Here is a 16,077-nt window from a genome sequence, read left to right as displayed (position 1 = left end):
AGCTTTCCATACAGTAAATATAAAAATATTAATCTTGTGATAGATGAATGCCTAGTCCAATATAATTCATTCGATAAAATTAAGGAACATTACTTACAAATTGTAGTATTTTAGACTTTTTGACCTCAGTTGCTACACCGCCTTTCTCATACTCAGAAAAGCTTGAGGTGTCACAAATACTGAAGGAATCAGGGCCTGGCAATGAAAGAACATGTCATAATTTACACACATATCATAATGTATGAATCATCATATTCATTTACATGTCTGTTCATATCAAATGTCATCACCACCACTGTCATGCCATTTCCTGTCATGTATTTAAAAACATTTTTAAAGTAGCTTAGATATGCCTCATATTACAACAATTATATCATATTAAAAAAGGAGACGTCCTTTCGAGAGAAACTAAAGTGGAAATATCTTTCTACTAACCAAGTTTTACAGGTGGCACTTAAGGGGCAAAGTACATTTTCTGCATTCTTGTTCTAAACAACCATTATTTTGGATGCTTTTCCCCTGTGAATAAGAACTCACCAAGGACTTTGATGTCCACTGGTCCATAGCTATTGAGCTTTGTCATGCCACACACTTCAGAGAGGGACACAGTGCTGCCATCTATAAAGCCATGCCTCTGTTCAAAGCATGTGACCACTCCAGGATCCGCCTATAGGTGCAAGAGAACAATGTATAACAGTGTTTTTTTGCTCTATGATCTTGTCCACTGACATACTGTATTCACATGTATAACATGCAAATGCCACCATCTTCAATAGTTAAGGAAAGGTAAGCATTGAATACCTTGGTGATATGATCTATCATGGCTGATGCAGGTGTCTCCCCATCAGCGTCCAAGACCTCAAACTCCTCCCCAAAGTCACAGAATAACTGACTGCAATAGAACCAAAAAAAGAACCATTGGGGAACTGAACCAGCTATGCATCACTCATATCTACTATGGAGGAGGACTGCTACAGGAGAGGTTATTATTGGTTAAAGTAGAGATGGTGTGTCACCCTCCTCACCCACAAAGTCCTTTGGTATCAGCCACAATTAACTTGATTCCATTTGAATGACAAAACGTCCCAAAACGCTGCTGGTCATCCAGAGAGGAGTCAGTCAGCACCACCACCTGGGAAAACAAATAAGATATGTTCTCACCTTTAAGGTTATTTCTATACCTAGGGTTGAAAAAAATCTGGTCAGCTTCCTGAAAATTCCCAGGTTTTCCAGAAATCCTGGTTTCCTGGCAATCTTCCAACCAGGTTTTCCGGAAAACCATGACATTTTGCGAACGTTACCAGATTTTTGCAACCCTAGCTGTACTGTGTATGGCTAGTCAAGAGAGAGAGAGCGGGTAATCACAAGGCAGGGTTCAGGCCTACCTGGAATTGTTGTAGCAGGGTCTCCTTCAGTGGCCCAGTGTGGGCATTCACATGGACATGGGGGTTAAGGGCAGACAGCTGAGATAGGGAACTCAGGGCTCGGTTCTGACCAAGGTGAGATGCCAGCAGGAAAAACTGGAAGGGAAACATTGGGGTTCAGGAGTAGTTTGACAAAATAACATATGATCTGAGTTAACATTTTCAGAACGTTATATGCCACTGTATTCCTATTTCCTCCCTCTAATATCAAGTGCTAGAAAGTTACAGAGATGGCAGTGTGATAGAGACGGCCTAACGTGGATTGCTCTAAATAGTTATTGTCCATGTTCCATCTTCAAATTACATATTCATTATTAGGCAGGTTTCCATTGACTTAGGTTCATTCGACAAGAGCAACGTCGCAAAAAATAATAATTTTGACATGAGTAATGAAAATGGCAAATATAGGATATATTTTCTGAATATTGACAACATTTTTATTGATTTTTCTTTTGTCTAACTTTATTGCGACAAATGATGATGGAAATTTTGAAGGTACGCAGGGCATGTAATGTCATCATGTAACTATAATGCTCCAATCCACATTTATGCTAATTCTTAATGCCTACTACTTGCAAAATAAAAAAATGTAAACTTTAAAAATAATGTTTATTTGCAGGACATTATCAATCAAATCAAATTTATTTATAAAGCCCTATTACCATCAGCTGATGTCACAAAGTGCTGTACAGAAACCCAGGCTAAAACCCCAAACATCAAGCAATGCAGGTGTACTGTAGAAGCACGATGGCTAGGAAAAACTCCCTAGAAAGGCCAGAACCTAGGAAGAAACCTAGAGAGGAACCAGGCTATGAGGGGTGGCGAGTCCTCTTCTGGCTGTGACGGGTAGAGATTATAACAGAACATGGCCAAGATGTTATGCATGAATTGCATGAATAGCTTTGCCTTGCTTTCGCCTTGCTTCGCCTTCTGGTTGGCTGGATGCAAGTTTCACGATCCAATTATTTCAGATCTACAAGGGTGCAAATTTCACCATGGCATGGACCTTGGCGATACGTTGGCACATGAGAATTATTCGAATATGGCAAATATTAGTACATTCTTGCATTATATCCATGTTGGCTTCACGGCTACAGTACTTGAGACATGAAACAGATAGGTGGGAGGGCATATTTTTATATATCTTTTTTTAAATGTAACCTTTATTTAACCTTAATTTAACTAGCAAATCAGTTAAGAACAAATTCAGACTGTCGCTAAATTATTCTTGGGAATAATGATGTTTGGGTTTGGAATTAGATCTATTGATATACAGCACCAGTCAAAAGTTTGGACAAACCTACTCATTCAAGGGTTTTTCTTTATTTTTACTGTTTTTCTACATTGTAGAATAATAGCGAAGACATCACAACTATGAAATAACACATATGGAATCATGCAGTAACCAAAAAAGTCTTAAACAAATCAAAATATATTTTAGATTATTCAAAATCTTCTTTATGACAGCTTTGCACACTCTTGGCATTCTCTCAACCAGCTTCATGAGGAATGCTTTTCCAACATTCTTGAAGGAGTTCCCACATATGCTGAGCACTTGTTGGCTGTTTTTCCTTCACTATGCGGTCCAACTCATCCCAAACCATCTCAATTGGGTTGAGGTCAGGTGATTGTGGAGGCCAGATCATCTGATGCAGCACTCCATCACTCTCCTTGGTCAAATAGCCCTTACACAGCCTGGAGGTGTGTTTTGGGTCATTGTCCTGTTGAAAAACAAATGATAGTCCCACTAAGCGCAAACCAGATGGAATGGCATATCGCTGCAGAATGCTGTGGTAGCCATGCTGGTTAAGTGTGCCTTGAATACTAAATAAAACACAGACAGTGTCACCAGCAAAGCACCCCCACACTACCACAGCTCCTCCTCTATGCTTCATGGTGGGAACCACACATGTGGAGATCATCCGTTCACCTACTCTGCATCTCACAAAGCCACAGCGGTTGGAACCAAAAATCAACAATTTGGACTCATCAGCCCAAAGGACAGATTTCCACCAGTCTAATGTCCATTGCTTGTGTTTCTTGGCCCAAGCAAGTCTCTTCTTCTTATTGGTGTCCTTTAGTAGTGGTTTCTTTGCAGCAATTTGGTCATGAAGGAGTGATTCACAGTCTCCCCTGAAGAGTTGATGTTGAGATGTGTCTGTTACTTGAACTCTGTGAAGCATTTATTTGGGCTGCAATCTGAGGTGCCTTTAATAAAAATAGAAATAGTGAAACAAAGTTATCCTTTTTAGACAAAACTATACTAAATATATTCACGTCACCAAATAGTTTATTAAAACACACTGTTAGCAATGAAGGTCTACACTAGCCTCAGCAGCACTCTGTAGGGTAGCACCATGGTGTAGCCGGAGGACTCCTAGCTTCTGTCCTCCTATGGGTACATTGTCTTCAATACAAAACTCAGGAGGCACATGGTTCTCACCCCCTTCCATAGACACACTGTAATTATGACAGCTTCCTGAGGACGTCCTCCAACCTATCAGAGCTCTTGCAGCATGAACTGACATGTTGTCCAGCCAATCAAAGGATCAGAGAAGGAATCTAGTACTGAAAGCATAAGCTACAGCTAGCTAGAACTGCAGTGCATAAAATGTGGTGAGTAGTTGATTCAAATACAGCTGATGTGTTGTGCACTGAAGTCCACAAGTAAATGGAAAAGGTGAGAGGAGGAGAATGCGTAGATAGATGCGAGAAGGAATTATTTATACAATGAGCTATTTGTATGTGTCACTGTCTGTCACCTTGATTACTCAAAATTCTCTCGATCTGTGCACCTACGTTGTAAACTTTAATTCATCGGCTAGGTTGTAGCAACCTCATGATGGGTACAGGGAAAATTTTAGTATCTTATAGTAGCCTAAATGTTAAATTGAGCTGGGTGAATGGAATATGAATGACAGTCATCCAATATGCTGTAATAGAAATAAGACCATGTTCATTAAAAAAAGTATCATCTTCCCTCATTTAAACGGCACCGACCATCACTGGTTGCACCTCCGTTTGCCCTCAGAACAGCCTCAAATTGTCGACTCCACCTGTGGCAAGTGATATTAGCAGGAATGCATGCTGAGGCCAAGTAGTCCCTTTCAGTGTTTTGTTTGTTGTAACAGTCTTGTACATTTTTGCCAACCTTAATTTTGAAGAACATTTTAACTTTGCCTCCTGCTGACATTGAGACCTTTTAAACCATGTATTCCTAAATTAGCCTAGGGGGCAGATTTAGGCAGAACAGAATTACAGTATAACAGGATTACTCTATGACACAGGTAGCCTACCTGTGAGGAGAAGTCCATCCACTCAGCCAGTCCCTCATCCTGCACAGTGACGGACTTCACTCCAGAGAGGATGACATTCTTGGCGATCTCCACCCCTAGACCCCGCATCCCCGCGATGAGGACATTAGCTGTCCCCATGCGACGCATCGCCTCATGACCCAACACATACCTGCCACACAGTGCCCAAATGACAAGGCTGTTACTAGATGCCAAGGTTATTATAGTAAACTGAAACTAAAACAAAAAATTATAATGAAAAAAAATGTGTGAACTGAAATAAAATAATTAACAAACCCGTTTCAAAAACGAACTATACTGAAACTATTATCCAAACTTCAAGCAAAAATCAAATGGGGTTTTCAATGGGGTTTTCAGGCTTTTTGGATGTGGATATCGGATCTGAATCTGGCAGGGAAATGCTGCCTGGAGATGGCGATGTTTCAAATAGGCCTGTGCATTATTAGCACTAGATATCACTGCAGGTACAAAATCTTCACTAAAGTTACTAAAGTTAAAAAGCATTGGATTGGTGTTAACATGGGTGAGAGAGTTTCTTTCCACCATATTTTTTGCACCAGTCTCAGGGTCGTCACTAGTTAACACAGCCACAAAGTCATAATTATGGATAAACCCCGCCCATTCAATGAACAGATACACTTCCAGATACACCCATACACTTCCAGTCATTGCGCTAACGCTAGTTAGTATTGGCTCACGAAACTATGCTGTACCTCTAACATCCTTCATATTGGACAGAGACATAAAAATGGTATCTACAGTTTATCTGACCCTGGGGACGTAGATAATGGGCCTCATTGGCAAAACCCCTAAGTATCTCTTTAACCCTAAAATTAACTACACTGCTAACTTCATGCCTAACCCTAACCTTAAATTATGACCAAAAAGCTTTTTTTTTGTAGCCAATTTCGACTTTGTGGCTGTGAAATCTGACTTTGTGGCTGTGTTAACTAGTGGAACGACAGTCTCTGCAGTATTCCTTTCAAATCCAAGTCACATTGAGACAGACTTTACATTTTAAACCTAACCTATTACCTGACCCATCACCTTATGTATTACTGCCCCCAGTTGTAAGAAGTGACATCGCCCAAAAAAATACAGCCACAAAGTCAGATTCCACAGTCTCAAAGTCAGAATTGGCTACAAAAATTCGCTTTTTGGTCTTAATTTAAGGTTATGTTTAGGCATAAGGTTAGCAGTGTGGTTAGGGTTAGGTTATAATCATGCTTTCTTCCCCTAACACTGAAACTGAAACCAAATAATATAAAAACGATTTATTTTTATACTAACTGAAAATAAACTGAATTTCAAATAAAAGTAGAAAAGCGAATAGAAATAAAACTAATATAAAAACTCAAAACTATAATAACCTTGCTAGATGCATGTCAATTGTCAAATTGTAGTTTCCTTTGGACATGACAGCATATACTTACAGCTGTCGGGAGTAAAAGCCCTCGTCGATATCATTGCTTTCAGACATGTTCTGGAAATGATCTAGTCTACAGCCTAACGTTTTATTTTGTAAAAGGTTGGTGAAAATCCCGTTTTCTTTCTATTGTGCAGAGCCAAACTGTTGCCTAGTCAAGTTTCTTAAATGTATTCCTGAGCAGTGTTTAGAACAAGAATGCTACCTGTAAAACTTTTTTAGTAGGACGATTATTTCACTTTCGCTTTTCTCTAAATGACGTCATCACCTCTATCACCATTGGGCATATTCACAAGAATGCGGTAAATTGCCGAGTGCCGCTTAGGCCCACCATTGTGACTCGCTTGTGGGGGTGCTGTCAGCATATTAGCAGCCTGTTCGATTGTGTGTCAAGAATTCCGCATAGCAGTTTTGTATGAAGGGCTGGTTATTAAATTGGTAAATAGTAATATCCTCTAAAACGCTCTGGTGACAAACACATTTTGCTTCCCTGTTTCGAATGATCCACATGGCTGGGAGAACCAAGTAAATACATTTCGAAAATGTAAAACAAACCGATGTATTATTAGCTAACTAGCTACAGTGCAGGCTAACTCAAATGAGCTGCTAAATGAGCTAGTTGGCTAGCTAACTATCTAGCCAACTTTACATACTGTATAGATAGCTAGCTAAGTGAATTACATATCACCAGCTACCTAACTTCACATTAGCTAGCTATATTGATGTATTTATCACTGTAAAAAACAAACTCCAACTGCATTTGTAGGTAGCTAGCTAACAGCCATGGTGGAGGGTGAAAGGATAGCAGCCCCAACTGTCAATGTGAGAGAGTAGGCTATTCTGGATAGAACAGGTACTTGTGTAGTTCCAGTCCCTAGAAGTTAGGACGGAGATAATAGTTACATAATATTCAGTGTGGTGTAATTTGAGTATAATGAAGTTGTTTTCTTGTGAGGTTTTTTGCCCTCCGATAAAGAGCTATGAAAGGCTGTCTACAGATGAACAGGTCCTGGGGACTTTGTTTTTGCCTTAGCACAGCTGATTCAAATGATCAACTCATCATCAAGCTTCAAGTGGTATTTTGTATTCATTTGTGATGCTATCCTTGATATGGGGCGGCATAGAGTGTTGGCGGCTTAGAGTGTTGGACTAGTAACTGACTAGTAACTGAAAGGTTGCAAGTTTGAATCCCCAAGTTGACAAGGTACAAATCTGTCGTTCTGCCCCTGAACAAGGCAGTTAACCCACTGTTCCTAGGCTGTCATTGAAAATAAGAATTTGTTCTTAACTGACTTGCCTAGTAAAATAAATATGGTCCTGTTAATGTCACATGCTACACGTGTGTGCACATGCTTCTATCAATCCAATGTTAACATGATTTGTTTTAAGGGATAATATACTTTAGTAATCCACAATTACCTGGTGATGTAAAGTCTAATAATGACATTATCTTCCATATTCCTACAGATACCTTGTAACTGGAGAAGTCTGCAGGATGTTTCAAGGATGGGGTCCAACAACGCAGAAAGAGAGGCAAGCCGTGTGCGGGAGATGTTCACCTCCTACTTCTTTGAAGAGGGTGCTGTTACCTGGTAACACCATAGACTACACTATGCACAACCAAAGGCTCCTTTAAGAGCCATCCACATTGCAATAAGAGTATTCTTCCATTTACTTAGCTATGTCAACTGCAGTTATTAAATTCCCAGTTCAAATGTTATTGGTCACATACACATGGTTAGCAGATGATAATGCGAGTGTAGCGAAATGCTTGTGCTTCTAGTTCCGACAGTGCAATAATATCTAACAAGTAATCTAACAATTCCCCAACAACTACCTAATACACACACATCTAAAGGGGTGAATGAGAATATGTAAATAGAAGTATATGGATGAGTGATGGCCGAGCGGCATAGGCAAGGTGCAATAGATGGTATAAAATACAGTATAAACGTGATATGAGTATTGTAAGATATGTAAACATTATTTAAAGTGGCATTGTTTAAAGTGACTAGTGATCAATTTATGAAAGTGTCCAGTGATTGGGTCTCAATATAGGCAGCAGCCTCTGAGTTAGTGATTGCTGTTTAGCAGTCTGATGGCCTTGAGACTGAAAAACATCTCTCGGTCCCAGCTTTGATGCACCTGTACTGACCTCGCCTTCTGGATGATAGCGGTGTGAACAGGCAGTGGCTCGGGTGGTTGTTGTCCTTGATGATCTTTTTGGCCTTCCTGTGACATTGGGGGCTGTAGGTGTCATGGGGGACAGATAGTTTACCCCCGGTGATGCATTGTGCAGACCGCACCACCCTCTGGAGAGCCTTGCGGTTGAGGGCGGTGCAGTTGCTGTACCAGGCTGTGATACAGCCCAACAGGATGCTCTCGATTGTGCATCTATAAAAGTTTGTCAGGGTTTTGGGTGACAAGCCAAATTTCTAAAGCCTCCTGAGGTTGAAGAGGCGCTGTTGCGCCTTCTTCACCACACTGTCTGTGTGGGTGGACCACCTTCTCCTCTGCTGTCCCTTCGATGTGGATAGGGGGTGCTCCCTCTGCTGTTTCCTGAAGTCCACGATCATCTCCTTTGTTTTGTTGACGTTGAGTGAGAGGTTGTTTTCCTGATACCACACTCCGAGTGCCCTCACCTCCTCCCTGTAGGCTGTCTCGTCGTTGTTGATGTTCAAGCCCACTACTGTTGTGTCGTCTGCAAACTTAATGATTGGGTTGGAGGCGTGCATGGCCACTCAGTCGTGGGTGAACAGGGAGTACAGGAGAGGGCTGAGCACACACCCTTGTGTGTGCTCCATTTGATTTCTATTTCTCAGGTGAGGGTGCTGTTTAGGTAAGGGTGTGATGTCTATACAAAAACAAAACAGGCTATTTTAAGCCACCCATATTGAAAAAAAATTGAACAATTAGACACCCTATAACCCACACCTACACACTCATGTATCAATCTGATTGATGGATTGTGTTGTGCAGTAAGCAGGCTCAGGTGTATAACTGTGGCTCCCTCCACCTTCAAAGAATAGGCAAAAGGGCCAACCATGCAGAATAGTAAGACACTTAATTATTTCTATAACTATGCTATATTGTTTGTCGTCGTGTGTCTGTGCACGTTTTTCAATATAAAGTACTCTGCAGCCACTTAGTGTGGACACCAGGTGAGGCCACACACACAGATTCCTGTTGAACACTGTGTCTTTAACTACCTTATTTTCTCATTAACAGTCTCTCTTTCACTTCATCCCTCTCTCCCCCTCTCCCTAAATCCTCTTACATTCACATTTACGTCATTTAGCAGACGCTCTTATCCAGAGCGACTTACAAATTGGTGCATTCACCTTATGATATCCTCTTGGTTATATCAGCTGTGTCGGTGAACCCCTCCCGCATCTGAACTGTCTACATAGAGGGCATAGCATCAAAGGTGAGAGATCAATTGGTCGTGTCAACAGGAAGTATTATTAAAGAGATGCTTTACACAGGGATGCAAACTGCTGAGGGCCCAAAAAGGTGACACCTTTTTTGTTGCACTGAAACATGCAAATAATCCCTGCTATGGGGAAATGCAGGTTTTAACTAATTAAACAACAAAGAATATGATCTACGTGATCAGTCTGTGTGTGTAAAATAAAAAGTGGTTAATGTGAACCTAACTCACAGCTAAACATGTAAAGAAAGCAATCCAATGTTATTTGTTGCCTAGACTTTACTGCAAATGACACTCAAGTCTTGAGAAAAAACAATACACTAATATTGCAGTTAGCCATGACAGCCTTTATAATAGAACACTTGTGACCACACACAAATTTTGCACTTGGGGGAGAAAAAAAAACATCTTAAAGTAGAAATAGAGTGAAATAAACAGGCATTCTATTTTTGCTGTATTATAGTGGCCACTATAGACATCGATCAAGAGCACAAGGCTACATGTGTGCAAAAATAATGTTCATTGAGTAAAAAAAAAGTATCCCCTCTCACTCACACGTGTTACTGTCAAGTTCAACACAACAAAAACAATATCTTTGGGCTACACTGCACATTATTACATTGTACACTTTCTTCCTGTGGACATCTGTTCTACAATGTGCCAGCAAAAGTGAGAAAGAGGGAAACGCGCACGCACTCAATTCTTCATTGCTGCGACTTGCTTGCTAGTTGGGATTTCTGATCACATTAGGCTGCGTTTCATATTATTTTTTTATATCTGTTTGATCGCGTGGGAGGCAGTTATAATGTCTGCAGTTTTCGGTTTGGCTATTTGTTTCAAGTATTAGTCTATAAATAAATCTCCTTTCCGAAATTCGTCATCTCTCCCATGTCTTATTCGACTTGTAGTTGTTCAGAAATGTTTATTGCTTGCCTACATTTTACTCCCTCCTCTGTTTAATATAACACGCATACATGAATTATTTCGGTTGCCTATCCTGACGTGAAGTTTGTTCTATAGAAAGTATTTGACTCTATTGACTCTAGCCACAAAATTAAGGAAATTAGAGGGGGGGGGGTTCGGCAAGGCCATTTTCTTGCCTAATTTTTGTATTTCACCTGATGATTATGATGACTGACAGTGTTAGCATGTTTAAGCCTTTTTAATTTTTTTATTCTGTCTCTCATCTGCAGGTATGTTTTAATGTGAGAGAGGATACCAACCCCCAGTCCCGTCATCGCCACCTCACCCGCTCTTAACAAAGTTAACCATTTTCACTGTAGTGTCCAAAATGTCTTTCAAGCTGTCAGGCATTCCTTTGGCAGCAAGAGCCTCTCAGTGGATGCTGAAGTGTCCCAAGTGGCGTTGGGAGCAACTGCTTGCATGCCCGTTACCACTCCACTATGTCTCCCTGTGTCACGTCCTGACCATAGAAAGCTTTTATTTTTCTATGGTAGAGTAGGTCAGGGCGTGACAGAGGGTTTTGTCTAGTTTATTTATGTCTATGTTGGTTCTAGTTTCTTTTTTCTATGTTGGGGGTTTTGTCTAGTTTATGTATTTCTATGTGGGGTTCTAGTTTTTGTATTTCTGTGTTTTTTTTGGGGGGGGGGGTGATCTCCAATTAGAGGCAGCTGGTCATCATTGTCTCTAATTGGGGATCATATTTAAGTTGTTGTTTTTCCCACTAGGTTTTGTGGGAGATTATTTTTGAGTAAGTGTATGTTGCACCTCTTCGTCACGGTTTGTTGTTTAGTTTATTTGTATGTCTTGCATAGTTTCACAGTTATAATAAAATGTGGAACGATACACACGCTGCACTTTGGTCCCATTCTTCAGACAGCCGTGACACCCTGTCATGGCTTTTGTGCCATCAGTACAGATATCAACACATCTTGACTACAAAAGTCCATTTGATGTCACAAAGCTGTCCTGTACTTAAAAAATATCCTCTCCTGTTGTCCTGGTTTCCAGTGGTTTGTAGAAGAGGATGTCTTCCTTAATTGACCCTCATAAATGTAACGGACATTTACCAGGAGCTGTGCCAGGCCTGCCACGTCTGTTGACTCATCCAGCTGTAACACATATAATTCACTGGCTTTTATGCGAAGCAGTAATTGTTTCAAAACATCTGCCATGTCACCAATGAGTCGTGAAACAGTGTTGTATGATGAAGGCATAGTCGGTATCATTTTTTGGGCCTTTTCCCACAGCATTGTCCCAACCTTATCCTCGGCAGCAGGAAGAATTAAGTCCTCCACAGTATGGGGCTTGCCTGTCCTAGCCACTATGTAGCTCACCATATAAGATGCTTCTAGACCCTTCTTATTAATGGTATCTGTTGCTTTTATACATGTTTTACTACTCGAAAGTCATCTTAATTCTCACTCAAAAAACTCCTGTGGCTTATTTTTCAAATTGGCATGTTTTGTTTCTATATGTCTGCGCAAGAGTGAAGGTTTCATCGAGTTGTGAGATGTACTTTTGCACATATAACACACTGTGGCTGAGGAAAGGCACTACTACCAAAATAAGTGAATCCCAAATCAATGTAGTTCTCATCATATTTGCGCCTCTTCGATGGTCCAACGTCCCTGTTTGTTGTTCGGTGCTGTTCTGAGGTGCAAACAGTTTCATTATGCTTAATATCTGCTCATAATTAGTTATCAGCTATTACATATTAAAAGATTAGCTGTGGAGGTTTCCACTATATTATGATAGCTTTGTAACTCTCCGACTTAATCATATCCTGTATTCGTGTAATGTGGAGTGCCTCCTCCACCAATCCCAAGTTTCACAGGTGATACTAATGGGGAAAGGTAGCCTGTACAGCTGCTAGTGGGCGCTATTTACCTGTCTTTAGACGGATCTCAACTGGGAGCTACTGTACTGTATCTACTAAATGTACAGTGTGATGATGTGGCTTATTGAAGATCAGAGTATCAAACAGAAGAAAAATAAAAATAATTTTGCACACAACTTACTTTCAATGACTATGGATTTAGGGAGGAGTGGTTCTGCTGTTTCCTTTCCCTGGGATGTGTCAGAATAGGTTACTGGTAACTGAGTGGGTGGCCAAGCACTGCTGTAGAGGCCATGCATCAGGTCATTGACATGTTTCAGGAACTGTAAAGACAGAAGAATCCCGATTAACCATTACCTAAGGTCTTCACTAAGTTAGACTTAGCCTAGCAAGTACATTGACTATGTCAGGCAGACAGACGGAGAGAGATCGAGAAAGAGATAGACAGCAAAACATAGGCTATTTAAATGTCTTAGTCAGCATGCTGGATAACTTCTGTACTCATTCACTTTGTTCACTCCTCCGTCCTTCCATCCAAGCTAGAAGATTCCTGCAAAAAAAGAGAATCAAAAATTTAAAAAGGCAGTTGAGAGGTGTATTGTTAGAATCTGTCTGTGGTGCAACGTGGCGTTGGTGGATGGAGCGAGACATGATGTCCCAGATGTGCTCAATTGGATTCAGGTCTGGGGAACGGGCGGGCCAGTCCATAGCATCAATGCCTTCCTCTTGCAGGAACTGCTGACACACTCCAGCCACATGAGGTCTAGCATTGTCTTGCATTAGGAGGAACCCAGGGCCAACCGCACCAGCATATGGTCTCACAAGGGGTCTGAGGATCTCATCTCGGTACCTAATGGCAGTCAGGCTACCTCTGGCGAGCACATGGAGGGCTGTGCGGCCCCCCAAAGAAATGCCACCCCACACCATGACTGACCCACCGCCAAACCGGTCATGCTGGAGGATGTTGCAGGCAGCAGAATGTTCTCCACGGCGTCTCCAGACTCTGTCACGTCTGTCACGTGCTGAGTGTGAACCTGCTTTCATCTGTGAAGAGCACAGGGCGCCAGTGGCGAATTTGCCAATCTTGGTGTTCTCTGGCAAATGCCAAACGTCCTGCACGGTGTTGGGCTGTAAGCACAACCCCCACCTGTGGACGTCAGGCCCTCATACCACCCTCATGGAGTCTGTTTCTGACCGTTTGAGCAGACACATGCACATTTGTGGCCTGCTGGAGGTAATTTTGCAGGGCTCTGGCAGTGCTCCTCCTGCTCCTCCTTGCACAAAGGCGGAGGTAGCGGTCCTGCTGCTGGGTTGTTACCCCTCCTACGGCCTCCTCCACGTCTCCTGATGTACTGGCCTGTCTCCTGGTAGCGCCTCCATGCTCTGGACACTACGCTGACAGACACAGCAAACCTTCTTGCCACAGCTCGCATTGATGTGCCATCCTGGATGAGCTGCACTACCTGAGCCACTTGTGTGGGTTGTAGACTCCGTCTCATGCTACCACTAGAGTGAAAGCACCGCCAGCATTCAAAAGTGACCAAAACATCAGCCAGGAAGCATAGGAACTGAGAAGTGGTCTGTGGTCACCACCTGCAGAACCACTCCTTTATTGGGGGTGTCTTGCTAATTGCCTATAATTTCCACCTGTTGCCTATTCCATTTGCACAACAGCATGTGAAATGTATTGTCAATCAGTGTTGCTTCCTAAGTGGACAGTTTGATTTCACAGAAGTGTGATTGACTTGGAGTTACATTGTGTTGTTTAAGTGTTCCCTTTATTTTTTTGAGCAGTATATATATCATAGTCATCATAATCATCAATATCTATATTATTTATTTAGCTAGGCAAGTCAGTTAAGAACACATTCTTATTTACAATGACGGCCTACCAAAAGGCAAAAGGACTTCTGCGGGGACAGGGGATGGGATTAAAAATAAAAATAAATTAAACAAAAATATAGGACAAAACACGTATCATGACAAGAGAGACACCACAACACTACATAAGAGACCTAAGACAACAACATAGCATGGCAGCAACACATGACAACACAGCATGGTAGCAACACAACATGGCAGCAGCACAAACATGGTACAAACATTATTGGGCACAGACAACAGCACAAAGGCAATAAGGTAGAGACAACAATACATCACGCAAAGCAGCCACAACTATCAGTAAGAGTGTCCATGATTGAGTCTTTGAATGAAGAGGGAGATAAAACTGTCCAGTTTGAGTGTTTTTTGCAGCTTGTTCCAGTTGCTAGCTGCAGCGAACTGAAAAGAGGAGCGACCCAGGAATATGTGTGCTTTGGGAACCTTTAATAGTGTCCTCGTCGTGTGTGTAGGTGGCAGGGAAGTCAGGCGCAGGAGAAACCAACTTGGTGTAACTGGAATAGTTTAATAAAGTAAAAACAAGTCCAAAACCAACGTACATAAATAAAATAAACATGGGTAAAATAACCCGTCGCGCACCAATACAATAACACGAGCACATAACAACAAACAATCTCTGACAAGGACATGAGTGGAAACAAAGGGTTAAATACACAACATGTAATGAATGGGATTGGAACCAGGTGTGTAGGAAGACAAGACAAAACCAATGGAAAATGAAAAATTGATCAATGATGGCTAGAAGACCGGTGACGTCGACCGCCGAGCACCGCCCGAACAAGGAGGGGCATCGACTTCAGCAAAAGTCGTGACAAATAGACTGTGACTGGCAGAAAGGGTGTTGTATGTGGAGGATGAGGGCTGCAGTAGGTATCTCAGATAGCGGGGAGTGAGGCCTAAGAGGGTTTTATAAATAAGCATCAACCAGTGAGTTTTGCGATGGGTTTACAGAAATGACCAGTTTACAGAAGAGTATAAAATGCAGTGATGTGTCCTATCAGGAGCATTGTTGGCAAATCTGATGGCCGAATGGTAAAGAACATCTAGCCGCTCAAGAGCACCCTTACCTGCCGATCTATAAACGATAGGTGTATTCATGCATCTCTCTCTCTCTCTCTCTCTCTCTCTTTCTCCCTCACACATACAGCTAGCATGAAACAATGTTGACATGATGACAATCTTGTGATCATAATCATCATATCTCCCCCTTCCCTCTCACACACAGAACACACACACATAACTAGCATGAAAACGTTGCCATGACAATGTTTTCTAAAGTTATTGTGAATTACAATCTCTCTCTCTCTCTCTCTCTCTCTCTCTCTCACAAACACACACACGCACAAATTTACTATCAGACCTGCTATAAACAGATATCAAAATGTTAGCTAGCTAGATACAACCAGTGCCTACAGGTAAAAATTAAAACTTACCATGTCCATGGAGGATTAGCCAGAGAGCTACGTTAATGTTAGCTAGCTAAAATTAGCCAGCTAAGTTCCATTTAGCAGTCAAATCTTTTTGAAGTTATTTGTATACATTTTGAGAAACTGTCGTTTTCCAGCTGTGTTGTTGTGTAGCCTGCTGGGCTCTCTGTCCCAACTACATTCTGAAAACAAATGTAGTTACTCATAGTAGAACTTCAAAACAGCATTCAGTGGAACAGAAGAAAATGTGCAACACAATAAAATGTGCAATGAGCTAACAGAGAAAAGATTAACATTGTAAGCCAACACACACAGCAAGCTATCGGATATCATTAATTAAACAACCATGTTCACTTT

The 16,077-nt window shown here is 41.5% G+C and overlaps 1 protein-coding gene and 2 long non-coding RNA genes across 4 annotated transcripts in view; 1 reads left to right on the top strand and 2 right to left on the bottom strand.

Annotated features, from left to right (window-relative positions):
• The window catches only part of uba7 (ubiquitin-like modifier activating enzyme 7), an 82,617-nt gene extending 76,208 nt beyond the window's left edge, over nucleotides 1-6,409 (bottom strand). The window contains exons 1-7 of the mRNA XM_045691881.2: nucleotides 6,172-6,409; nucleotides 4,721-4,889; nucleotides 1,386-1,520; nucleotides 1,026-1,132; nucleotides 802-892; nucleotides 538-667; nucleotides 98-195 (exon numbers count right to left, since the gene is read on the bottom strand). Coding sequence (XP_045547837.1) covers nucleotides 98-195; nucleotides 538-667; nucleotides 802-892; nucleotides 1,026-1,132; nucleotides 1,386-1,520; nucleotides 4,721-4,889; nucleotides 6,172-6,218 — 777 coding nt within the window. The 5' untranslated portion in view covers nucleotides 6,219-6,409. The remainder of the gene's footprint in view (nucleotides 1-97; nucleotides 196-537; nucleotides 668-801; nucleotides 893-1,025; nucleotides 1,133-1,385; nucleotides 1,521-4,720; nucleotides 4,890-6,171) is intronic.
• Nucleotides 6,155-11,400, top strand: LOC123725568 (uncharacterized). Of its 2 annotated transcripts, none has more exons than XR_006758095.2 (3): nucleotides 6,155-6,266; nucleotides 7,632-7,756; nucleotides 10,788-11,400. It is a non-coding gene; the product is annotated as an uncharacterized LOC123725568 (long non-coding RNA). The 2 variants fall into 2 exon arrangements; XR_006758094.2 differs by lacking the exon at nucleotides 6,155-6,266 and adding an exon at nucleotides 6,461-6,602.
• On the bottom strand, nucleotides 9,921-16,065 carry LOC145859549 (uncharacterized). Its single transcript, XR_014379799.1, has 2 exons — nucleotides 12,576-16,065; nucleotides 9,921-11,666 (listed from the first exon to the last, which is right to left on the bottom strand). It is a non-coding gene; the product is annotated as an uncharacterized LOC145859549 (long non-coding RNA).
• Between the last annotated feature and the right edge of the window lie 12 nt (nucleotides 16,066-16,077).

Source organism: Salmo salar, chromosome 12 (assembly GCF_965601325.2).
Source record: "Salmo salar chromosome 12, fSalSal1, whole genome shotgun sequence".
NCBI lineage: Eukaryota > Metazoa > Chordata > Actinopteri > Salmoniformes > Salmonidae > Salmo > Salmo salar.
The sequence above is the reverse complement of the archived record's forward strand: the minus strand, read 5'-3'. Positions and strand labels throughout refer to the sequence as shown.